At 39.8% G+C, this 27,210-nt stretch overlaps 1 protein-coding gene across 2 annotated transcripts in view; it reads left to right on the forward strand.

The window, feature by feature from the left end:
- The window catches only part of TBL1X (transducin beta like 1 X-linked), a 203,545-nt gene that overhangs the window by 139,036 nt on the left and 37,299 nt on the right, over positions 1–27,210 (forward strand). The window contains exons 4-5 of one of the 2 annotated variants that reach the window (XM_075057375.1): positions 6,930–7,037; positions 24,732–24,877. In XM_075057375.1, coding sequence (XP_074913476.1) covers positions 6,980–7,037; positions 24,732–24,877 — 204 coding nt within the window. In that variant the 5' untranslated portion in view covers positions 6,930–6,979. The remainder of the gene's footprint in view (positions 1–6,929; positions 7,038–24,731; positions 24,878–27,210) is intronic. The other variant, XM_075057374.1, reaches the window with a different exon arrangement.

Consider the following 27,210-nt stretch of genomic DNA (forward strand, 5'->3'; position numbering starts at 1 on the left):
GTAATTAAGTAAACCAGCTGAGAACTGAAAAATAACCTGATAAAACTAAGAGATTGTAAGTATGAAAGACCAGATGCACAGTTCTGCATCTTTTGATAGAGGAGATAGGGTTTGCTGGGAATTTTGTGATGAAAGGCTTGTCTTTTATTGACAATTAGTTATTTTGCTCTGGAAATTGTTGATTAATTGAAAAATGTTTGAATAGCACTTAGAAATTGCTGGAATATCTCTTGTTGCCCTTTTTAAAAAAATAAATAGATGTGGGTTTGGTTCCAAACGGCTTTTCAGTTTGAAATGTAATTTATAATTTAAAGAAAAGTAGTATTCATGTGGAAATAAAACTTTCTGCAATATTGTCCGCCAAAGTCTTTAATTGGCCGAGTTATTTTTATTAATATTTTGTATTAGGTTTGATTATTCTTTTTTAATGTTTTGATATTTTGCTAGATGATGTTATTATTTTGTTAACATTTTTTCCAGGACAAGACAACCATTTTGATAATTTATTGCAGATTTTTAAAAGCATAAATACAGTAGGCACAGTTATGCTCTAAAAAAAGAGAGATTCATCTGTTCAAAAGCATGTCTTTATAGGTATTGCATAGTAAACTGACCTTCTCCCTGATCAAAGTTTTTATTTTATTTAAATGAAAACCCCATTTTTGTCAGATTTGCCCATACAGCATTTGATTCATCAAGAGTGACATCTTCAAGACAGAATTGCAGGTTCATTGATCACTGCCACATGTCTATAGTTGTCGTTCCTTCTACCTCCTCCTTCTTCAGCTGGCACCAGATTTTGAACGCTGATACGGTTGAGTTCAGTGATTAATTGTACGAGAAACCCTAACGTGTCAGGATCCACATTAGACCTTTTTTTATATCTGTGCCATTTTTCCTGAAGTTCTCGGATACAGATGCAGTTGTTACTTCTTTTTGTCAGAGCGTGGCCTTACAGGCAGTGGTGAGAATGGGGATGAGCTGGGGCTCCCTGGGTTTGTTTTGGTTTAGTGTGGCCTTTTAAAAATCAGCAGAAGGTCAATGTAAATACATAGACTTAAAACTAAAAACCAAAAGAAGAGCCAGCCTTAACATTTGGCAGTGCAGGTTTTCTGACAAGCCTATTGCCTTTTCTCTCTGAGGTCCCTGTCCTTACTGAGCTGCTATAAATGTCGGTGACAGATCTCTAAGTGAGACAGCACACACTGTACAGCGCAATAACCATTCTTGAAGGAGACTTCCATGTTCTGCAGAATCTCGGCTTTTGTTTTCCCCAAACCAACAAATTTTTTACTGTGCTTGTGAAGAAAACCTCAAAATATTAACAGTATAAGTGATGCAAAGACATTTGTGAGCATCTGTAAAGAGCCTAGGACAATAGCTCTGAGAGGTTTGAATTGCCTCATTTTTGTCATTAAATAGTTTGGATGACCTATGGTGATCCTTTACAGAATGAGGATAGTTAACTATTTGCCTCCTCATTAGGAAAGGACAGGGAGATACGGTGCAGTCCTACTGTGAGCACGTCTTGATTTGCTTTTTTAAGTGCATGATCTCTAGAAGGGGTAACAATTTATATTTTAGGTTTAGTTTTTTTAAAGCAAGGTGTCAAGTTCAAGCCTTACAAGGAGGAGTCTGGAAGTCACGCATGCACAAGCTGCATTTTGAACAGGGCTCGCTGTTATTTTGGTGTCTGGCATAGGTGGAGTTTGGAAAGAACCACGCTGCATGCTCTGTACCTTGTAATCAGCAGGAATGCAATGGTCTCATTCCTTTGTCAGGATGCTTGTATAGAAAAGATGGTTTACTCTTTAGCTTCATGAAATGGCAGGAGAGACTGTGAGGGGAGAGGGGGCCGAGTGAGCTCTTTTCCTCTCCAGAAGTTCGGTTTTGGCATTTTGGGAAAGAAACGTACTGGAGTTCCTCCTCGAGAAGAGGCAGCTGCAATAAAAGCCAAGACTGAAGAATGCAATGGTGTGGGCCAAGCAGAGCTCGTTAGCCTTTGGGGAAGAGCTGCTGGCTGCTGACTCCGTTCTGGCTCGATGGTAAGACACAGCCTAGAAATACAGAAGCGTAGGGCTCATTGAAAGTGTATGATGAAAGTATTTTTCAACAGAAAATACTGAGATTGTCTAAGTGACTCGTTTTGTGAGAAGTGGCTTCTGGCTTTGGGAAATGTTGTTTTTCATTAAACTACAGAGCATATGCAAAACAGTAACACATTGATTTGGCTATGCTGTCACGGTGCCTTCCTAGAGTCTATTTTAGTTCTCGTGTTCACATTCTCTTCTCTGAGCTGGGGAGACTGTAGTCGTCCTGAGCCACGCGCCTTGATGCGTGGAGCCATCTTGGACGAGAAAATGGGAGCACAAGTACATGAACTCTGGTTCCCATGCAGCAGGGCATCAATTTGACGACATTAAATATTTGAACTTTTGAGAGTTTTCATTTTTATGAAAGCTCTCATTTTTGCCTTTTTTTTCCCCAAAGCAAATACACAATTTCTCTTCACCCCCCATTGTTTTAATTGCAATGTTGTTGTCATTGAAACTTTGGTTGGGAAAAGACATTTCAACCTAGCCTTGTCAAATAAGTAGGCAAATCGTGCAACCGCTCCAGGAGGTAAATGAAAATTTGTGGGTTTGGGGGTGATTTTTTTTGAGGGGAGGGTGTTTATTTAACAATAATGACCCCCCAAAAATCCTCCAAGAAGCTGACAACTGCTCAGCGCTCGGTTAAAGCAGACTGGAGCTTGCAGATTTCTTTAGGGGGTAAGCTGAGGGCCAGACTGGCCATCTGATGAATTTCTGTCGGCTGAGCTGGATGCAGAAATGGGAAGTGCCTGACTTCCTATTTAGGTTTCAGGTTTAGGTTTTAGTTTAGGTGTTTTCCCTAAATGTCTGGTCTGTTTCCGCCTTCCTGAGGGGAAGGTTGACTGGTAACTCCCAGTCCCTGTGGACGGCAATGCTCCTTCAAGTAGCAAATGTAAACTCCTTTCCTGAAATAGCCTCGGCCGTCCCCTGCCCCGGGGTTAGCCTGGAGGGCAGGACACGGCTCTGGAGGACTCTGTGAGCATCGTTTACAAGAGAGGCGGAGGAGTTGTGTCTCTAGATGCTACTTCAAAGTTGAAAAAGTTATTTTCCCTTGATTCTTCAGCCAGATCTCCCTTATTTATGGCAACAGTGCTAAAATACGCCAGATGAAGGAAGAGCAATCCTTGAGTAAGGGGATGGGATGTAAATAAACTATTCTTAGTCGACCTGGCTAGTGCTGTGCTGAACCATAGCTATACACGAGGCTGCCTTCTCCAGAGCCATGTGCACGGCCCATTAGCAAGATTCCCAGTGCTCCAGGAAGGTTTAATTTGAGAACAGTCGGTGCACGGAGCCAAATCAGGTCTGGTGGTGTACTCCAGGAATTAAGCTGCCCTGGTTGCCCGGAGCACAGGGCAGTGTGCTGCGGTGTTAGCTTCGCTGGAGCCAGCTCAACTCCAGCTGAATGACTTAGTTCAGCAAAAGCCAAGCAGCCCTAGAAGCACAATGGTAGCATATCTGAGCTAATAACCCCCCAGCTTTTTACCTCTGTATGGGAAGCATTTCTGCAAATCTATCCCAGCAGAACTGAGAGTTGAGTGTTCATTTAAAATAAGTGTTAAATTTAATTTTGCATTATCTTGACAACCCATCCACCGATGGGCTTTGAATGTTTGGGATCCATTATACTTCGGGAAGTCTTAGTGGGCTCTGCTCACATGTCTGGACATTCTCAAATATCTTCAGGATCACAACCCAGATTTTTAAGGTGAGGCTGAAGTAAATAGAACTTTCCATTATGTGTAATTGGGTGCAGGAAAAGGTGTTTCAAGTAAAGAAAGTTCAAACATGTGTTTGAATGCTTTTTGTAAATCCTCTTGACGTTGTGAAGAATTAAGGTGTTATTGCTAGGTTAAATGTGAAGTGTATCCAAAGGCACATAGGTATTGTTTATAAGCTGTCATTTATTTCTTTAAAAAAACTATTAATCTAGGTAATACCAGTCTCCGGTAACAAAAGAAGACCATCAATTAGCAGAAATAAATCTATCACAATGATAACTAGAGGTTTCTGTGATTTTCTACAGACTTTTGCATTTCTACATTAAAAATAAAATTGAATTGAGGGAGGCTAGTTGTTTGTTCCTTATGAACCAGACTTGGAAATACACAAAAGACAAGTATGCTCCTCTCCTTCCCACCATGTCTTCTGTAGCCTCTTTTATTTGGGATGTTTATCTGTGGAGAAGAAAGAAATCAAAAAGAGCGTTAATGAAATTGAGTATGGTCTTTCATAGCTCAGCCACATTTCTAATGAATAGATTTCTCTGGGTCAAAGCCAAGATCTGTGTATCGTTTTGGACGGGTAAAAGCTTTACAGTTGTGTATCTGATTGCTGCAGTGGAATCTGTGGGAGTGAAGAAACCTTAAATGTATGAGTGGGGATCATCTGGTTATTTATGGCATGGTAACAATGTGTATAAAGATACAATCCGACACATATGTCAAAGTAATTCCTGTTGACTGACTTCAGGGAAAATGCATTGTAAATCCAACTACTCTGTGTGCTTGGGATTCTGATACAAAGGTAGCTGCTGTGGAGGATTTTCTGGGGCTGTCAGACTATTTTGCAGTCAGGCTGATTTTCTCTGGTTTTAATTCATTTTAGAACAGTCGTATGTAGAAAAACAAACAAAAAACAACACTCCTCCTTTCCCTTCCCTTCCCATCCTTTTCCCAAAGCAACCCTCTGTGTGTGGGAAATACCATGTTAATGTCTTAAATTAGCAGGATGCATCCAGAAACAGCATTTGTAGTTTCTTGATTTTTTTTTTTTTTTATAATAAAGTTCATTTTACCACAAAGTACGTCACTGCTGAAACTGAATTTTTGTAAGAGGTTTCATCTTTACCAACTTTCCTACCACCAAATTCTGAAACTGCTATTTTTAAAATGCTTTTAGAAGTGTTATGTCGTGTGTTCTTTTTAAACCCACAGCTATCAGAGTTTCTTGATTTATTGTTATCACGGCCATAGCAGCGATATGGATGTATTTTAAGTACTCAGGCAGGGATGAAAATGGCCTTAACTGTTGCCATGAATGTCTGTCTTGTTCTTCATTATATGGTAATGGTTATGCAAAAAGGAGCACAAGGATTTATTAATTATTCAGAACCAAGTCTGTTTATCTGGCAGAAGCATGTACAAAGTTATACGGAAAGTGGTGCTTTCACTGCCTGCAGTCGCCGACCTTGGTAACTAAAGCCCTTACAGCTACCAGTGCTTCCAGTCTCCTGATCCTGTGGCAGAGAAATTTGAGCCCATTTTACAGATGAGGGATTGAGGAGAAAAGAGACTGAATGGCTTCCCTGGGCAATACGTGGCATGTGTGACAGGACTGGATGTTGGATAGAGCTGATATTGTCCTCGGCCAGAAGCTTAGCAGAAAGTGATCATCCTTTCCAAAAGTAGATGAAATTTTCCTCACTGAGACTACACAATTTTAAGTATTTTGTTTCTTCTTGTTCTCTGTGAAGCACAAACTGTCATAATAAAGACTAGAATACTTGAGGAAGATGTGTCCCAAATTAGCAAGCTGTGGTTTCTTATGGAAAACCAGCGTCCGAGCCATTGATGAAATATAGCAGCCCAGGAGAATAAAAGGCTTACCGGGGTTCGAAAGACCTCCATTTACATAAATATGCAGAGACATCTGTTACAGTCATGAGTGACCTGCTGGTTTAAATCATCAGCAGGGGAAACTTGTAGTCGATCAGCATTGCCTGCAGTAGCAGGTGCTACTTTAGGCAACAGGAATTACTGAAGAGGTTTTCGATGAACAAAGACCTTTCCGCTTGCCAAGAAGAGACATACGGGAAATTGAAACAAACGGCACACGCCTACGGTCTTTCATTTGTAATACGCGACAAGAGCGTCGTCTGTGCTTCTGCATCCAGATCTTTACATGATTAGTTATAGGTATGGTGTGGCTGACAAAGTTGCAAAGTTTATGTCTGTGAAGTACTTACGGCTTTTAAAACCAAACTACTTAAGTCAGATTCCCAAACAGAAATGAATCATCAAGATTTAATGGAAAATGTTCAAATTTATCATCTAAAAACAATGGTTTTATTATCAGAGTGTATGCCCAAAATAGTAATGTAAAACTGTCATCCTAAAGGTTACAGTTACTTAAGTGAATAATTGAAGTTTAATTCTTGCTCACCATTAATCAGCAGAGACATTATAACTTTATATAATACCAGGATATTTGTATTCCTTGTTGGCACAAGGTATATGACGTTCTCTCTTTTTTTCCCCTCACTCTCTTCCCCCCACCCCATCCCAGTAATAAAATGTACAGGCTCATCTTAAATTTAGATTTGTTTCTATTTTATGGGAACTTAAATAAAGTTCACTGCGTAATATGGTTTTGTAAGGAGAGGATCTGTCTTTTCAGTGGATGAGCTACTGGATAGAAAACGAGATTACAAATTCGGGGCTGCAAAAAGGTTATGATTTGGTTTGTTATGCGTGACTGTAATTGCCAGCAGTGCTGAAAAGAAAATACTCACACAGCAAAAAGGAGTGTCCGAAGAACCTGTAGTAAAGCCACAGAAGTAAAAGAGTTGACATTTGCAAAGGCTTCCAAGATTTAAACCGCTCCTTCTGACTCTCTCATATGTGTTAAATACTGCTCTTTAATTATAATAAAAGGTACAGTACAGCTTGAGTACTTGATTCACAGTATTTAATGGGTGCCTCGCATTGCGACGTACGAGCTCTAATAACTATGAGATCTTTAAACACCTTAACAATTGCCACCTCTATTTTGATAACAAATTTCATAATAAATCAAGATAAAACAAAACCTGTTCTTTTCTTTCCCTTTGAACAGAGCGTGGATTACACTTCTCGTAAACCTCATCATATTGAGGTTGGGCTAAGATGAGCATAACCAGTGACGAAGTGAATTTCTTGGTGTATCGCTATCTCCAGGAATCGGGTAAATTTCCTGTCTTTCCTCACAACTTCAGGTCATAGACGAAATGGGAAAATCGGCGTTTTGCATGGTGTTGCTTTAAGAATGTTGCATTGAGTCTCTCAGACTGATAAAATCAGACTAAATATTTCTTGCACGAACCCATGTTTCTTTGAAATCATGGTCTTGAACATAATAAAAGTGCAAACGTACGCAGGTACAAAGTAAACATTGCAGTTAGGCAAAACAAGGAAATAAATAACATTATGTTAACAAATGTTTTTGTAGAGTTATCTCAGCCAAAGTCATTTTTGGCAGCACAGTCACAAAGCACATGGATTTTGTATCTTTTTTCTTAGCTACTTGAAATAGTTCTGTCAGATACTTGCTAAGGAAAGAGGGATTGTCTATATTGGTTTTATATTGGCTGTAAACAGAAACTTGGGTGCAAGCGTCTGATGTTTTAGAACGTCATTAGGGTAATTATGTATGTAAACTGAGTTGCGTGTCAATGTGGCTCTGTCTTAGTATCACTTCCACCTTTATCTGTTTTCATATCGGAAAATAATGTCTTTACAGAGCTTTTCCTTTTAGAAGGAAAGCTTTGTCTTTCCTTCAAAAAAAAAATTAAATTGAAATTTAAATTTAGGATCTGTTTTGGTTTTGTAATCTTGATTCCACTGTTTGACTGCAAGAAGTACAAGTTCTCTTCAGTAATGGAAAATGTTCTGTTAGTGCAGAGATAATAGGGGAGGTGAGAAATATCGATAAAGGATTTATTGCCAGGATTCCAGTTTACTTGGTACTGGCCCTATGTTCTGGTTTGGTAAAAGTAAAATTGACTAAAAATATTTGGTGTTTCATATGCTGAAACAAACAAACAAATTCTGTGGAAAATACATGTCTTCCTGTCAGAAGACTTGAAGCCAGTTCTAGAATGAGCCCTCCAGACTTGAGAGATGCCTTGGACAGGGGAGCAAAATCCCAGCAGGTAGAAGATGCTGGGTTAGCCTGCTTCTCTTGGTCATTATAACTAGCATGCATTAGATATGTTATTTTGATTTGTTTCTTCTACTTCCAAGACTATTTCAATCCCAGGAACCCAAATCCCTATGAAAGGAATCTCCACTGAAATTGAGAATGTTGATAATACTTCTTCAGGATTTGGTCTTTTAGAACAGTCCTTTGACAGTCCAGTTGTGGCCTGTGTTAGTAGCTGTTTTCTCACATTGTATTCTCTCTAATAACGGAGCTTATTAAAAAAAAAAAAAAAAAGTCTAGTTCTGGTATGCAATCGGATGACAGAAAGATAAGGAATTAACAAAACTAAAATTTGATTCAGACAAAGTTTATTTTTATAAATAAGCTATTGGGTACCACACTGGAAAGGGCTTTTGAACATTAGAGCAGTGTGCAGATGGACATAATCGAAGCCTAAACAATCCTGAAATTGTTTTACGTTGTTATATTTGTATTAAGGGAGATTCTACATAACAGGGTATTCATACGGTCACTTTTCCTGATGCGAAAAAAGAAAACTAGCTTTTTCATTCCTCTTGATAGATCAGTAGGTGGGTTAGTGTTGTGTAGTGATTTAGAAGGAGGCTTTACAAAGTCAATCAAGTATGGTGGTATCAGCCAAATGTCAGGAAAAAGTTCTTCTAGGTAACCCGTCTCCCACAAGCAAGCAATCACTTTTGCCATTTTAGGGAGAACTTCACATCCAAACTTTCATATTAATTGCAAGTTGTACTGCTCTTATCTTCTTATGTAAAGGGCCAAATGTTTTTCTTACTTAATCCACACATACTAAAGGCATTCACAAAACCATTGTATTTCTACTGTTCTGTTGTATTTTACCCATATAAGAGAGTAGAAGTTGAGGTTAAGTATTTGAAGAAATACTCAAATTTGCTTCAAACTGAGCATATTGAAATCTAGATGTTAGGTATTAATTTAGTAGATATACCTGACAGTTTGCTAGTAATTCCATTCAGCAAATAAGAGCTATAACCAATGATGAATCCAGTAATCTATTTAAAAAGCTTCTTACATTCAATTTGAATCTTGTTTCATACTGTTATTGTTTTTTCCAAAGAAATTTTTTTATCTGTATTTTCAGATAAAGTAGGGTAATAAGACAGAAATTGTTATACAGCATCTTGTCTTTCCACCTGCTAGTATAAATGCCATAAGATATGACAGCAGATGAAAGATGTTTAATCAATAACTTCAGAAATTATGCATGCCAAATTTAGAGGGCTAGTGTTCAAATACCATTTAAGTTCAAACCTCTACAGTTTAAGGAGTTTACCGAAAACAAGTTTATTGCATTGATTATTTATTAACATTAGCTGAACCCAAAGCTTCTAAAAATTCTATCAGACACAGCCATAAAGGTTGCTTACAAGACCATACAAAAGTTCAGGGTTTTCTTCTCGTATCTGTCCTTCAATCTTATCCTGTAAAACTTCCAGGCTTTCCCATAAAATGTAGGCAAATGGTGGGAGGAAGAGAGAAATGACAAAAGGAAATACATATAATGGAACAACTATATAAAAAGCAAACTGTCCCTGTAATATTTCGCATGTTTTGCGGCTGCAAGGCACAGAAGCACTTGAGATTATTTGAAACATTATAGCAAAGATACTGATGGGTGCTTTACACTTCATTATGAAAATGCTGACAGGTCATTCTAGTAGAAGTTCATCTCTTCTAAAATTGAAGTTAGAAGTGAAACTCGGTAATAATATTTCCTCCTTAATTCTCTGTCGGACTAGAAAACTTGCACAGAAGAGTATTAATAGAGTTGAACTGTCTAAACCATTATTGTTGCTTTTTAACAAATCTTGGCATACCAAGGGGACTTCCAGTGAACTGGAAAAAGAAAATGTTGTGCCAGAATTTTTAAAGGTTAAACAAGATGATCCAGGTAACTATAGGTCAAGCAAAATCATTGGAAGGTTGAAACTAGATACCTCCAACAAAAAATGAAGAGATGACATCATGCCTAATGCCAGCCAGCAAGTTTTTATGGATAATAGATCTTGTTGGACAAACTTGATACTGCTTTTTCCAAAATCACAAATGAAGTTGACAGAGATAGCTGTGCTGACAATAATACACTTAGACTACTTTATGACATTTACTTAGTCTTGTTGACACAGTGGTTAAAAACAAAATGAAGTAACAGTGTGTAAAATCAGTGTAATCTAGGGTTAACTAAATGGATTAAAAACGGGCTGACAAAAACATCTTGAAAAATGATTAGAGTTGGGGAATATTCATCTCAAAGGTTGCTTCTAGTGGGAACTCGCAGGAATATGTTCTTGGCGTAATACTACTCAATAGCTTTATCAGTTACCTGGAAGGAAATATAAAACGATTCTCGAGTACATTTGCAGATGGAATGAAATGGTAAGTTGTGGCACTTGATGAGATATACTGACTGATCATGTGGTTTAACAGAGAAAAAAATACAGCCAGGGAGACTCTTTGAGTTGCCTGCTGCTGGAGAAGCAGGCTGGAGAAAATGCCTGGTCCAGGGGCAGTGCAGTCAAATCCCTCCAGTACAAGACAGGGCTTGGGCAAGTTAAGGCTCTAATTGTTTACCTGTATTAAAATAAGTAAGTAAATAATTGCCTCTTCATATAGGTGACTGTTTCAGGGCTTATCTATGCCCAGAAAAACAAAGCAGTCAGGCATAATTTCCATTTAGGCTCCATGGGTTGATGGCATAGGAATTCCACCACTAAGGTGGCTAGGTGTTGTCACTTCTACTGTAGGACCATGAATGCCACCCTTGAGGTATAAAAAAATTGAGTGTTTAATTTCATTTTAAGATTGTTACTTCCTATCCAAATGTCAAGTCCTGCAATGTTCGGTTTGCTCCTTTTTGAATATGAGCTTTTTGGTGCACACTTTGAAGTGGCCCAGTTCTTAAAAGTGCTGAGTACTTCCAAGCATTGTTTATCTCAGGAGTCAAACTTTTTACAGGTCAGGTTATGTTTATTTGTAGGTGTCTTAATTCAAAGACTTCCTTTAAGCGAAAATGTTGGCCTCAGTTACTAACATGTAGCTTAGGTTATGTCTACACTATAAGCGTCCTACCAGTGTGAAGACAGAACACAAAATACTCCTATGGTGGTTGTATTTACACCAACAAAGCAGGTGCATTGACAAAAGTGAAACAAGCTATACCAAAGAAGCCACAGTTCTGACATCCAAATTATGTTGATTCAGCTTTGCACCTCTTCAAACATCTTAGAAGCATACTTTTGCTAGCAGCCATCTTCACTGCTCACATAGTCCTTCTGTTGGTTTTCTTAAGAGTGAAGAGCTGTGTTTCTAAAACACCACATAGAATTCAGAATATGGAGTTTTTCCTGTTCTGCTTTGTCTGTCCAAAAGAGAAACAGGTAATTATTTGGCTTTTGGACTGAAGGTCAGAGCAGTACAATGCAATGGGGGTAATAAGGATTCCAAGGAAAATTGAAAAGGGGGGGGGGGAGGTGGCAAAACCAAGGGAAATCAAATCTCTCACATACCTTTTAATCTGAAATGTGCTGCCATCTGTTGTGAGTGACAAATCCTGTCATAGGTCCAAATGCTACAATAAATTACCTTTTTCACCCAGCCCAACATGTCAATTCAGTTATTAAAGCTTTTTCAAATTTGATATTTTTGGTGCATTGATTGATTTAATTGTGTTCCTTTTCCAGCACTTACAGGCATGTTGCAGTATAGAATCCTTATCTGAAAATCAGCTCCCCAGCTGTCTGTGGCTTACACTGCTCTCTAGTAGGGTATTTATTGTAGTGGATGTCTGGCAATGGCTTGTTAGAGTTAAGGTTGTGTAACACTTTCCATTTTCGCTTATACTTTCAGTGTTTGGTTTGCATTTTTCCATGTTTTATGACATACACCTGATAAACTATTCCTCAGTGTACAGTCTGTACCATGTCCTAGACTATAAAAACACTAGCTGAAGGTTTTTGCTAAAAAGATGTCAATTAAATTTTTAGCTGCTGACTTGGGACAATTTACCATTATACTTTAGAATTGTCATTTGTTTTCTTACCAACCATAAAAATTGAGGGAGGTAATAACGTAGTTGTTTTCCTTCTGTAGATTTAGGATGATAGCAGCGCGTTGGTCTGTTGGGTTCATGGTTGACAGATTTCCTTGTTTTCCTAAAATATAAGATTTTCTCTCAGGTTTTAAGAATAGGCTGAAGGGCACATAGAGCATGAAGCATTTTTGTGAATCACAGCACAAAATCCTCTGTAGAGTTAGGCATGTGCAAACATGGGCCTTTCCTATTAGCCACATCCAGGGCATCTTACTCTCATTCTGCCTTTGGAAATTGAGAGAATCCAAAAATACAGATATTCTGAAGCTTCTAGGATTTCATCATTGTGATGTTGTCCAGCTAGATAGTAGTAGTTGAAATAGTACTAAGTTACAATTTTTCCAATGCTATTTACAATTTTTTTAAAAGGAGGCAACAAAATTTTAAGGAAGGTATCTTCTTTATGACTAATTTGCTTTTTTTAACAAAGAAATTTTATACAAAATGTAAATATCGCAATTTCCTTGGGTAAGTTCTCAGGCAATAGGGAATGACTGAAGATCAATATTCTGTTCTTCTCAATTTGTACCTTATGCAACAGTCTTTCCTTACATAAGTCTATGTAATTTTTCTCTGAAGTCTGTACTTTTTGTGCATGTGAGGTACATTTAGAGTGTTTTGAACAACTGTGTATGGCACAGAGTTCCTGAGTCACAGATGAGAGAAGTGCATGCTGAAAATAATTCAGATTAAGCATAGCATGAAATATTGGCATATATAGGTCAGCTAAATTTGCTTCAAAGCTAACTGCTTCCTTTGCGTAGGAAGGCTGCTGCTAAGTAGAAGGGGGATGGTACAGTGCATGGGTTTTGCTTAAATTATTAAAATCTACACCTTGAAGAATAATTCATTAGAAAAATGAATCACTTGGTCAGTAAAGGCACTTCTCTGGTATGACAGTAAAAACAATAGTGTGTAGTGATGGTAGAGTCAGTGGATAATGATTTTTCTTTTGCCTTTTTTATCTTTTCTTCCAATTTGGCTCATTAGCATCATAGGAGAGTTCAGGCTGGATGGTATCTCAGGAGATGATAGAATCAGAGAACAGTTCAGGTTGGCAGCAACCTTTGGAGATGATCTAGTCGGACGGCCCTGCTCACAGCAGGGTCAGCTGCAGCGGGTTGCCGAGGGCTGTGTCCGGTCAGGTTCTGCGTATCTCCCAAGGATCGAGAGTCCACAACCTCCCTGGGCAGCCTGTTCCAATACTCGATCACCCTCACAGTAAAAAAGTGTTTTATTTTGTTTCAGTGGAATTTCAGGTGTGTTTCAGTTTGTGCCCATTGCCTCTAGTCCTGTCACTGGGCTCCACTGAGAAGAGTCTGGCTCCGTCCTCTTTGCAGTCCCCTCAGGTATTTATGCACATGGATGAGGTCACCTGCGGGCTTCTCTTCTCCAGGCTGAGCAGTCCCAACTCTCTCTGCCTCTCCTTGTATGCCAGATGCTCCAGTCCATTGATCATCTTCGTGGTCTTTTCACTGGACTCTCTCCAGTGTGTCCCTGTCTCTCTTGTACTGGAGAGCGCAGAACTGGACACAGTACTCCAGGCGTGTCTTACCAAGGCTGAGTAGAGGGTGAGGATCCCCTCCATTGACCTGCTGGCAGCGCTTTTTGTAGCACAGCTCAGGATGCTGTTGGCTTTCCTTGCTGCAAGGGCACATTGCTGGCTCACATTCAAGTAGTCCAGCCTCCTCCAGCTCAATGCTGGGGAGCCTCAAAGATCTTTTAAAGAACCTATACATAAAGGTGCTGTTAAACATGATAGTCATTGGAATGCTCTTGAAGCTCTGTACATAGCTATGCTCTAATAGTAAGGATGGAGACCTTTTGTTTGCTGAGGGAAAAATATAGCCTTGAAATGACATCCTGCCAGCCAAAGATAAAACACGCATTTTAGTGTTGTTTCAGTAACAATCTATGCGTGTGTTATTTGTGTTTATGTATGTGTTATCACTGGCTCTTGGGCCGCATGTATTCCACCTGCAGTATAAAGTAACTGTAGTTCATAGACCAAACTCAGCTGCGCTGAGAGAAAGATGCTTGTGTATTTGCTTAGCTTCTCTTAGCACAGGTACTTTTGCAAAGTTAGTAATGTGTACAGTACCTCACAGCAGATTTTAAAAGGTTATAGTCCTAAAATGTATTTAAATCCTCTGAGAAAAGACTTACAGGTGTGCTGGGACAATATTTAACATTCAAAGTAGTGTTTATGAATGTATAGGTGAATAGGTATCTCTAAATGCAGTATGAGTGAAAGCCTAACTATATTATTCAGGAACTGCTGTTAAGACTGAAGGCAGGGCTTCTTTCGCCTTTTCAGCTGTACAACGACGAGGCTTTTGAGCAATACAAACTCTATTTTTAATTCTCATGGTTTAGCACAGATCTGATTTGTGAGCATGTAGCCCTATTTATATGATATGTTATCCTCATTAGGGCCAGCCTACTCAGTTAAGATGAAATAACTTAAGCTTATGATCCAAATCTCTGATATACTGGAAGTTGGATGTAGAACCAACACTTGTTGGTTGACCTTTCATGAATTATTTGAGATAAATAAAGCCACAGTGGTGTTCTAGGAGTGGAATATGTGTTAAAGTGACTCTTGGATAAGAGCACCAGAGAAATTTGACCAAACAAAAGTTTTGGTTTAAATAAAAGAGTTTCCTAAGAGTCACCCCAGAATGAACATTCCTATCTAGTGAGAAACCATCTGTAACTATATATATTGCATATAATGTAACATAATACATATAACCCCCCCAGCATAATATGTATGTAGTAAAAATAGTGTACTATCAAAAGGGTATATAAGGGGTTTTAATAAACTGCTGCTCCTTCTTTTTTTTTTTCTTTAATCTCTCCCCTGCTTTCTGTATTTCTTCAAAATGAGGGAGGAGGTGATTGTATGATTCCAGAAACAGTGAGACTAACTCTGACTTTGAAATGATACTTCGTAGTTGGAGGATGGATGACTCCTGAAAAGACAAATCCATTTCTCAAATAAGAACTGTATTGTTATGCACAGTTTTTGTCTCTGCTACTAATCATTTATTCTCCTTGGAAATACTAAGTACATTTCAAGAAAATCAGGGTCAGCATTAGAAGACAACAAGCTTTATTGGGCTGCAGTTCCAAAACCTTTTTTTTTTTTTAAACTTATCAAAGCTGTAGATCTTGGGAAGGATGAAGCTGATAAGTTAAAGGTAAATACTTTTCCCAGTTTCCTTTAAAGATAAGCAAATTGGTTTCTAAGCCAACAGCACCTGCGTGAGTCAAAACCACTCTTGTGGTTTAACTCCAGCCAGCAACTCAGCCCCACACAGCCGCTCGCTCACTCCCCCTCAGTGGGATGGGGGAGAGAACTGGAAGAGTAAAAGTGAGAAAACTCGTGGGCTGAGATAAGAACAGTTTAATAGGTAAAGCAAAAGCTGCGCACAAGCAAAGCAAAACAAGGAATTCATTCCCCACTTCCCATGGGCAGGCAGGTGTTCAGCCATCTCCAGGACACCAGGGCTCCAGCACCCCTAATGGTGACTTGGGAAGACAAACACCATCATTCCCAACATCCCCCCTTCCTTTTTGTTCCCCCAGCTTTATCTGCTGATCATGACATCCTATGGTCTGGGATATCCCTTGGGTCAGTCGGGGTCAGCTGTCCCGGCTGTGTCCCCTCCCAACTCCTTGTGCCCCCCCAGCCTGCTTGCTGGTGGAGTGGGGGGAGAAGCAGAAAAGCCCTTGGCTCTGGGTGAGCACTGCTCAGCAGGAATGAAAACATCCCTGTGTTGTCAACCCTGTTTGGATCACAGATCCAAAACATAGCCCCATATTAGCTACTGTGAAGAAAATTAACTCTATCCCAGCCAAAACCAGCACAACCATATTGCGTACTTTTTTTGTAGAGCAGCGAATACTAGCAGTATTTGATGGCTGGCTTCTCAAAATCTGAATTCCACAATGAGGAAAAAATATTTTTACAGCTAAAGAAGTTATTGGTTTTGTCGTACTTCATTCTGATTATATTTTCAAAAGAATGTAATAGGCTGTATGAGACCCATTTTTGTGTGCATTTGTATGCACAGACTTAAAGTTTTGTGACCAGATATCTACTTTATATACATCTGTATAAATGATTTCAAATGTTTTGTGGTGCAGTTCAACAGGTCCTTTTGAAAACTTCTCTGTCTGTGTCTTTTACCCCGTTGCATAACAAGAGCAATATAAATGCCATGTAAGAAAAGCAATACTTAGTGCAGACTTTTGTAAGTTCCCGTGAAGGGAAAAAAATACACTGAGTACCTTGTTCTTTTGCCATTTGCAAAACCCTGCTTACTTCGTATTTCCTTCTAGGTCTCTTCACAGTTTTCTAAACTTGGCTATTTTAATTTTTCTTTGGCCTGAAAGTTGCCATACAGCGTTGGATCTCAGACACTGAGCAAACATGGTGATTTTTAAGTTACGCAAACATAAACAGTTACACCTTTGCAAATTTATTCTGTAGCACAGATTTTGATTCTGACCACTTCATGTCCTGTTTTTTAAAGCTTGCATAAATGCATTATTCTAGGGGTATTAAGAAAATAGGATGTTGGGTGGAAGGCAGATACTATAGGTCAAGACGGCTTTGCTAGTAAAACCAGTGAAGTGCTACATATTTGTCAACTTACTCCTTTTTCTTACGATTCTCCAGGCCCAGTGAAAGAAGCTGTATCTTGCAGCTCTGCAAGTTTTGCTAATAACCTGCGCGCTGGGGACTTTCTGCCTGCAGAGCTATGGCAGTTACAAATCACCCCTCCTCACACCAAACCAGCGTAGCTGTATTAGGAGTCTGTTTGTAGTCACCACCAGCAGAAACCATCCTGGTGTGGAAGTTCCTGAATGCCCACTGAGTGTCAGCTGTGGTGTCCTGCTTGCCACCGCTTATAGGTATATATTAGAACTGATAGAAGAACATAGCTTATGGAAATAAATTGTGAAGTACACATGACTGTGAAAGTCTCTTTTATAAATGTGACCCTTAAAACGATGCATGTCTCTTTGGATGTTGCACAGACGGGGCTAAAAGATAACAGCATCCCATATGATTTAGAAGGAAAAGATTATTATTTTTTCCTTGCCATGGCCTTTTAAAGTTATTTCAAACCTTGCCTCTAGTTGCATTAAATTGCTAGATCTGTGTTGACATTTATTCGCAATTGTCAGTCTAATTTACACAGTGAAAAAGGGGATTATTCAGACCTTGTTTTCAAAAGATTTTAAGTTCCTCTTTCCATTGCTTGTGCTCTGTTTTCTCTCTGTATCATATTTCTTTTTGTTAATTTGCAGCCCTCAGAAAGGCTTAAACAGTGAGTGCCAAGTACTGCTCATCAAAAGATCATTTCCAAGTTGTATTAATCTTTTCCAACATATTTTCCTGCATGAAAAAGAAAAAAAACCTGCCAAAAACATTCTTTGGCACATAATAAAATAATTTTGGGTAGCAGACATTTACTCTGAATTCTTGGCAGAAGGTGAACAGGTCAGATATCCAAGAAAAAAGGGTGTAACATTTATTATTAGTGAAAATTGCTTCTACAAAACTTTGGGTAACCAGGCACACTGTAATTTTGGCAACTGACACAACCTACAGCTAGGGATCCTTTCTTTATATTTCCCAGGGACTGTGAAAGAGCTTGTAATACAGGACACATTTCCCAGAGTTCTGGAAATAATTTTAATCGTTCAGCAATCCTAATCTTGAAACAAATGTACAAGCCCTATTGTTCAGCTGATTTTTCTAAAAATATATTTCAGCTGCAGTTCTCTACTTTAAATTGCTAATGTGTGTCCTTGTTAAGCCCTTTATGTAATTGCGAAGGTAAGTCTTCAAAAATAAGCAGACGCTGCCAAAACCAGAGAGGCACTCCAGGATGTATTACTGAGAAAGAAAAAGCTCAGCTAGGAGAAGAATCTCAGTCTGCTGTGAGTAATAAACAAGATGTGGTGTAGGATTTTTGCCCACCTTTTTTTTTTTTTTTAACCGTTTGTAGAACCTTATCAGTGGCTTGAGGCACCAGACACTTACTAACTGCAAGCAAACACAATTTGAAAAAACTGGTGTCCTTTTTGTGACGCCTTGGCATAAGTACACTAGGGTTTTATGACTATATTTTTACAGATACATAATTACACTTAGACAGAAATCTAAGGAGAAGGAAGGATAGGGATCCATGCTACAGTCTCAGTTCTCACTCAGTGCATCATATAGAAGGGGAAATACTAGACTCTAAAATGGCAGCTACAGTGAAGAACATCATTGTATTCTCTTGGGTAGTGAGCAAGAAATTATGTCATTTACCTCAGGAGTTAGATTAGCATGTGTTAGGGCCAGGATTAAGAAAATATAGTTGCACTAAGTTAAACTGTTTGCTTCTGGTTTTGCAGCCAGAAGTTGCATTCAAATATGCCCTTAGTGCTATGTGTCCCTTGCTTCTCTACACTGGTAAATCTAGACCTACAGAAGTCTTAATTTAGTGTTAACTGTGTTCTTTGTATGTCATTAGTATTTGGAGGAAGTGATTTTGTTAATGGTCGTATTTCACTCTTCTGTAGTGGAATTGTTTTAAACTGCAGTGGTGGGGCTCTAATTTATTTCAGAACACCATGTTGCACCACTCTTGCCTTCCTGCTTAGATGGCACTCCCAAGACCCAGACGTCAAACTTGGGAAGATGTTTTTCCACTGGTTGCATCTGCTTTCTTTGGCAAACAGTTGTGTGCGCAGCTTTGGAGTTACTTGGGTTTGGTAATATGGTAAGGCAGCTAATGGGACTGTGTGGGGACATTTTTCCTCCTGCGTGTGATTTTCTTTTGGCTCATTACGCTGTGGAACGTTTCTACTTGATGTGTCTAAATCTCCCAGGATTTTTGCCCATATACCCATTTATGGTCATAAAGATGACTTTCCTTTAGCCCCTCACAACCACCTTTTTTTCCCTGCAGCATGTACAGCTGTAGTCAGCTCTTGCGTGCCTTCCATTCTTGCATGAATTTTACATCGGTCAGAGTCTCAGCGGTAGTGCCGAGTACAAGACTACCTTAAGAAAACAGGCACCCATACAGCCAGAAAACTTGAGATTGCCAGTGGATCCCATTATAGCAGTTGCAGGTTGGTTCTCCTGAGCCAGAAGTTTTAATCGTTTCTAAAACCTTGCTCATTTTTGTATCTTGTACCTGCCAAATACTTTTGAAGAGAGCAGCGTGTTACTTCAGAGATGAGGACTGGAAGAGCTGGTATTGGGAATTCCCAAAAAGACAGGCAACACAATGTCAATGAAATAAGAAATGTTGGTTATTTCCACCTGGCGATGGTTAAATTGTTACAGAAAAAGAAGGGATTGTCAGATAGTTTATGCTTCCTTGTTTATTTTTTTTCTCTCTTTCTATTGAGGTAATAACATCACTAATTTAGTGATTTCTGGAAACTGAACGTAAGATCCCTGTATTTGAAAACCACACTCTGGACCGCTTGAGTTAAAGAAATAGGAAAATTTATTAAAGGAAATGACACAGACCGCCATATGAAATCTCACTATTTTCCAAGACAAAGGGCCACACTGGGCATTAGTTATACAAAGACTTGTAGGAACGGGTTGTTACTTGTAGTCAGTGTTGGGATAGAGACTGTTCATCATAGAGATGCCTGAGATGTGTGTGAAAGGCAATTTGATGTTCATAATTCTTTATTCTCTGTTTCATTCTACAGTAACAAATGTTTCAGTGAAAAATCTTACAGTATGAATAATTAAACTGAGTAATTTGCAAATAACTTAGAAACATCTAGTTTTTTAAAAGTTATTTGAACAGTATACTAGTTAGATTTACCAGAGAAAAAACTAAGTCCAGTTAGCTCACAAACAGGAAATTTCCGCAGTATTCAACAGATTGCTTAACTATTGCTAATCAGGGCATTCCCGAGGTAATTCCTGAGTAACCGGCGAAGACTGAAACACTTCAGAAGTCATTGCTTCCACACACCCCTCTTTGTCATTGCCCTCACCCGTACGAACGCAGCAGTAGGTACTGTAGCTGTTACAATTTAAGATTGCAATTTAAACAAGACTGCTTTTTATGGTGCTAAAGGGATCAGAAAATGAAAGGAGCACTTAGTGAATGTCAGTTAGCTGGATCTGTGATTGCCAGATGAGCTAGTGTGGGGAATACGTGGCAGCACCCCAGTTGCATGCCTAAAAGGAAGAATCCTTCACTCCCAGAAGAGGTGAGACACATCTCTGGAGAAGACGAGGCATTCCCCAGGCTGCGTGGCTGCCCAGTGCCCTTCCTACGCCTACGTTTGACAGGCATTTCTGCCACGAACCACGCATATTACAAACAATTAAAACTACGTAGCCTGCAGATCAAACAAGCACACAAGAAGGAGCATTATGTTCATTTAATGATCGATGACAAATCCTGTTTTAAGGGGAGGCCATTTTTAACTGAAAAAGGAGCAGCCAAGGGAAAAAAAAATCTCGATCATCTCCATTTTTGCAGTTACAGCAAAATTTATCGGTGAAATTCTACAAAACACATCTCTACGTATGCATTTTTTGGCACTGCCTAGGGCAAGAATTCCCCAATGGCAGTGTATGTGCCACTGAGAGTATACACAGACACCTCGGTGTGGGAAAAGATGCAGCACAGCCCAGGACCTGTTACCGCTGTCGGTACAAAAAAGTGCAGGAATCTCTCAATGAAGAATTTCACTCAGTTTTCAAGTCAAAAACACTTGCATAACAATTTTTGCCGTTGGGGGGGTGTCATTTAAGTAATTTTTTCTGCATTCATTATTTCCTCTATGCTTTTATGCTCTGTAATATCTTTCAAGACCAACTATTCCACAGTTGATAAGTCCACTTCTCTTTAAGGTGATCATACCAAGATCTGTGCTGTTCATTTGGATATTTTTTTTCATGTATGATAATGTATTTACAGATTATACATAGTTTGATGGTTTATGTTTTCCCATCTTTTTTTGAGGTAGAAAAAACCTCGAAGCCATTCTGTTAAGCCTGCTGAAAGATGCCGTTTAAGGCACTGGTCATGTCACAGCACAAGTGACTGGTTCACTGGTATGAAACCAGCTCAGTGTGTGGCTGTGCTCTCTGCCCTTCGGCCCTTTGTGTTCATGTCTTTAACCTTAAAAGCTCATAGTCTCATTGCATGTGTCCTCGAAGGGTTTACTACATTAAGATTTCATTTATTGGTGCTATTTGAATAGAAATTACTATTTTATAGGGTGATTATTACGGTCACCAAAATGACAAAATTTGTGACAAATAATGCATACAGACACAGATTTGCAACTGTCATTCATTTCACTGCTACTATAGCATTTTGAGTTTGAGTCTGTTGCATTTTTATGTGATCCCTACCGCATCCTTTCTTCAGATCCCCACTTGCAGAGCACCTTCTGTCTGCTCTCGCTCCCCAACTGCCTTGACAGCCTGCACAGAGTCACTGGAGGAGGAGGGGTGCTCGTGTCTTGACTTTGCATTCCCCACTGTGGTTTCATGCACTTAGAAGGAAGGCCAAATTAACATTTGTAACACAAGCTAACATTTAAAAAAGCTTGCCTTTGTTTAATAGAAATCACCTTTTTGTAAGACTGAACTATAGAGCTGCAACATTGCTGTATAATTCAGTGCACCCACATGCAGAGCCCCGAAGAGAGCTGGTGACATCTGGTAACTATAAAAGCAAAGCTCAAGTGATTCTTCAGCGTTATCAGAAACCTGACGTGGGTACAGCTTCATTCAGGATTTTGTTAACTGCGTGTGTTACTTTTAAAACTGGTCTACTTTCCTATGAGCCTTATATAAATGCTATGGTAGCACAAGAAATCAGGAGGTAATTAGCTGTTGGTCAGTGAGCTGGTTGACTTGTTTCTGTTGTGTTTTTATTACAATTGTATGGGAGGATTTTTCCAAGAGGGGTGAGGAACACAGTGTCTAGCAGCACCCATTTAAGCAGTTTTTGCTTCATTGATTTTCAGTATTTAGATCTTACCAGATAAGATTTTAGGAAAGTTTGTCATAACTGCTGGAGATGCGCGAGTGAGATTGCTCTTCAGTGACAGCATAGCCAGGAGTTTTGTGTCTCCTCATCTAACAGGTGCTTTGGTAATAGTTTCTTAGCATTGAGAGAAGCAGTAGAATAACAAGATTCATTGCAATAGCACAACTGGGTTTTGTGCTGAGAAGTTCCTTCTTTCACATGCAGTGAGGTGAGATGTGTTGCTCTTTAGGGATGTGGCAACTCAAGGATGAGAGGTACAAAGTCATAGTTAAAAGTAAGCCTCCTGTAGATCCACAGTAGTGATTTTCCTTTTTTTTATATTTTCTGTCGATGTTTGTTGGTTGCCATTTTTATGCCATCTGCCTTTCGACTGAATCAGAGACGACGTTACAATTTTCTGAGCTGCCGAGTCACAAACTAGCTGCTGGCTTTTTTAGCAGTCAACTTCAGTGCTTCTGGACAACAGCTTAATTTTCCCATTCTTCTCTATTCTTAAGTAGATTTGCTGACTTATCCGTCATGCATTTTAAAGTCCATTCCTTTTCAAGAAGGTATTGTTACTGTTGTTGTTGATTAATTTAAATACACGTAAATTAAGTGGGATCTGATTCTCTAATTCTGGTTAGTTGCATGCCATGTATTTATATATACATAGAGATTTCGGTGTTCAGTGATCAAGCCTGAGATCTCTCAGACGCAGGCCGTGTGTGCTCAGTGCTTGATTTCTTCCTCATTGTGGTGTCCAGTAATGTGCTTACATGTCCTACAAAACTAATAACAAGGGAAAAACATTGCCCCGCAGATTGCTATTTTGGATGCAGCAGGAGGTCCAGCAGCTCATAAACTAGACCAGGACATAAAGAGCAATACAGGATAGGAATTGGACCAGGGATTAGAGAAATGATACTGCAGTTTTTCAGGTGTTTTTTCCTGTGCTTTTTTTTTATGCCTTGTAATCCTACATAATTCTGCTCATAGGTGGACCCGCCACTTCCTAAAAAGTGTCCAAAGCATCCCAACCATCCCCCAAAACTGGGGGAGTACCAGGAAGGGAAGGTAGCGTTGGGAAGGCAGAGGATAGAGGCTGTTACCAGGAACAGGAGAAAAACAGTGGCAAAATAAAATGTGTAGGGGGGGAGAATCATAGAGAAATACATACCTTGGTTTCAAATGTGGGAGGCATTCTGTTTCTCAGCTTGTTTTTGCTATCTATCTATGATCATAATTGAGCTAGCTGCAAAAAGGATCTTGAAAACAATTTGAGTGAGAGAGAAAGCATTACTGTGGAGCGAGCCCAAAATCCCGTCCTCCAGCCCACACATAATTGGACATTGCAGTGATATGGGGGAAATCCCTTAACGGACAAAACTATAAATGAAACTACTGTTGACAAGGGGAAGAGGCGCAGCTATATTTAACGGAAGGATTTTCATTTGAGAGCTGCTTTCTTTTTCTTCCTTTTTTTTCTTTTTTTTTTTTTTTCTCTTCTTTCTTGTCTAGTCAGTGGAGACTGTGAGGGCTCTTCCTGTTTGAGACAGTGCATGGGTGGTTTCCCCAAGGCTTTTAATGTTAGATTAATGCTCTGGAGACAGTGTGGTGATAAATGGGTTCCTACAGTTATATCTACATCCTGTTCCCCCTTCCCCCTCCCGCATCTGCCCCTACGTACAGTCACCCTGCAGCGCTCGCCTTCATACCCAGCAACAGTTTTGAGCAGCTTCAGCCCGGATTTAAGGCACCACTCTTTAAAATCTGGCCACCAAAATTCTTTAATTGTCAGTGCCGTCACCTTCATTACCCCTTACTTCTCAGACAATGACAAAAATGATACAGGGACGAGAAAGACTTCTGGTTAAAGGACGGGCCGCTGCACCGGCTTGTCGTCTGCTGCTTGGCAGATCCCAATTAATTACCTTTGCTATTACTGTTCACTTTCAGAAAATAGATTTACAGGAGTGGCCTTTCTGTTGTTTCACATTTTAATGGGAATGCTCTGCACATCATATTGTACTCAGCAATAAATGAGCAGAGGATTGGAAATCTCTTCCCTGGTACCAAGGAATGGCTCCCCTGTGTCAGCTGCATCTATGCCTTGATTTTATACAACTTGCACACTGATCGGAATTTAAGTATTAAGCTTCAGCAAACACCAACACTGAAATACAGCAAAGGAAATGAAGATTTGAGGCGCTTTTTTTAGCTGGACCTGCCCTTGTGGCAATTCTTATTTTTTATGTGTTTGGTTTTGCTTTCAGTTAGTGCGGTTCTCTGGTTATTTTTCTCTGCGTGCGTTTCCATTTCTATACGGCTTCCCCTATGTGTGCAGCGTGTAGGGGAGGGGGCTGGGCAGTGGTGGTGGCAGGGTGGTCAGGATGGCTCTGGTTAACCTCCCTGGCTCCATGCAGCCAGCCCGTGTCCTTCTGCTTACGCGGCAGCGTCTCTCAGATCTCGGAGCAGAATTATTTTTAGCCCGTGAAGGTGTATCTGGCTGGTGCCTTTAGATTTCATGTCATGGCTTCCTTTTCCTGCTCTCAGGTTTCTCCCACTCGGCCTTCACCTTCGGTATTGAGAGCCACATCAGCCAGTCCAACATCAACGGAACACTAGTGCCACCTGCCGCACTCATCTCCATCCTCCAGAAGGGGCTCCAGTATGTGGAGGCCGAGATCAGCATCAACGAAGTAAGTAGCCCCGCCAACAAAGTAAGTAGCCCCGCCAACAAAGTAAGTACGCCCGCCAGTGAAGTACGCCCGCCAACAAAGTAAGTGGCCCCGCCAACGAAGTAAGTATGCCCGCCAGTGAAGTACGCCCGCCAACAAAGTAAGTATGCCCGCCAGTGAAGTACGCCCGCCAACAAAGTAAGTAGCCCCGCCAACGAAGTAAGTAGCCCCGCCGCTGCTGGCACAGCTCGCACCACTGACCCGGCATGCCAGGACTGGCGAAGCAAGGTGTCCCAACAGCCCAGGGACGCAAGCCACCGCTCTGCGGTTTCTCTTGATCTGGTTTAATTTTGTTCCTTATGTTTTGTCCCATCCCTAGCAGAAAGCTGAAAAGCTCTGAGATCGATACATATTTCAATTTTTAGCTGTGGCATTTAGGCCTTCTTTGCGCTGCTTACGTGGATTTTATGGTGTTTCCACTACCCCAGTCAACAAATCTGGGGTGCACAGATTCTTACAGCTAACAAGAAAATGCATCTGTGTTTACAGTCTTGCATGTTCAAGGTCACAGTGGAATTTGGCAGGAAAAGCCTGCAGTGTAGGTTAAAACTTCACTCCCTGACACCTGCTAGGAGGCAGCACTGCTTGCAAGCCCTGAGAAGCCTGATCAAAAATCCGCGGAGGTCACTGGAGAGCTTCTGTCTGATTTCAGTGACTTTGGCTCAGATCATTTAAGACCAGGGATCATCCTCTCATGTACATGGCGAAACGGTTGTGTGTAAATTCTGCCCCTGGCTGGGGCAGTGGTTGTCTGTGAGGATTGTATGAGCAGCCACAAAGTGTCTCTGTTCTCTTTGAACTGCCAAGGGAAACAAAGAGGGGATGTGGGAAAAGCCAGCATTTTTGCCCTGCCAACCTCAAAGGCGTGATGCTTTGAGAGAGTGAAGCATGACAGATAAGCAAGTACTGCATTACAAAATATTTACCATAGATACTCATAATTGACAGAGATCTGTAATAAATATTAATACATAAAAAGCTGTTGTGTTTTCCTCTATAGCTGAATGTAGCATGTGAACAGCATGGGTGAGAACAAAGGAATATAAAATAGAGAAAAGGTGGTGTTGTTTGCTATGTGTAGTTTGGAAACTCATTTGTTTTTATCACTAACATTCTGTGCAGTTTTCTTTTTATGACTCGATACCGTGTTTAAGAGTTGCGTATGTGTCATTTTTTAATTGGGGCAATGACATTTGACATTCGTGCCAAGCTGCACTTTGATGCAGTTGTAATAACAAACCAGTGTTAGAAATCTGTCCCAATTTGCTGCTACTTAACATTTTGCCCTGTGCCTGAAATTGGAGCTACACAGTTAGAAACTTCCAGCCATGAACAGCACCTATTGGTTCAGGTCGTATGACAGCTGTAGGGGTCTGCTCCCGAGCATCCAGCTTCAGAACTGGCCTCAGTTGAGAGAACAATCTAAAAATACACGTTGTCACCATTAAGATTTATGTTGCTCTCGTCGTGGTTTGGTTCTCTTCAAATACATACTGTTAAGTACATTACAGCAAAGCAAAGGCCGTTCTTGCTACATCTGAATGCCAGTAAGGGTTACATATATGCTTCTGTATGTGTTACATCTCTATGTGTATTACTCGAGAGCAGCGAGTAATCAGTGAATCTGTAAACTAATGTGTATAAAATTAAAGTATTGTTTGTGATCTGTTAAAGGGCAGTCATGGAAATAGTCCAGTGAGCAGTTTTACAGTTAAAAATGTAAATGCCAAAATCCATTGGCAAACATTTTTTTCATTGTGTAGCAAGGATTTGAGCCAGGATTCAAATAAATGTCTGTAGAGACATTTACGTAAAAAATGTTGAGGAGGAAGAGAGCTTAAATTTTTCTTCTCTAATGACTCTCCCCTCCTTTTCTTCCCCGTGAGGAAACAAATATGTATTATCTTAATATTGTAATTGTAAGGGGTAATTCAATGACTAGTCCAACAGAAGCATACTAGTCAGCCAAATGGTTATTTTTCTTTATTGTTATCTATTGAAAATTATATTATTTCCCAGCTACTTCATCTATCCATATCCTAATCTTATCTGCTATTCCTCAAACACAAATCTTTCACTGCTGGGTCTTGAAAATTTCAAAGAATTAAGGGGAGTTTGCAGAAGATCAGTAAAATGGCACTTTACGGAGGCTACTAAAACCTTTTTCCTATATTGAAGATAATAGGAAAGTGAAAGTGAAGTAAAGCTAAGTAGATACAGCAGTTACTGACCTGAGTCTGTATTAAGTCTTAAAAAGCAGCCCTTAAAGGTTAACTCAGTTGTTAAACCTGAAG

Source organism: Buteo buteo, chromosome 25 (assembly GCF_964188355.1).
Source record: "Buteo buteo chromosome 25, bButBut1.hap1.1, whole genome shotgun sequence".
In the NCBI taxonomy this organism is placed as follows: domain Eukaryota; kingdom Metazoa; phylum Chordata; class Aves; order Accipitriformes; family Accipitridae; genus Buteo; species Buteo buteo.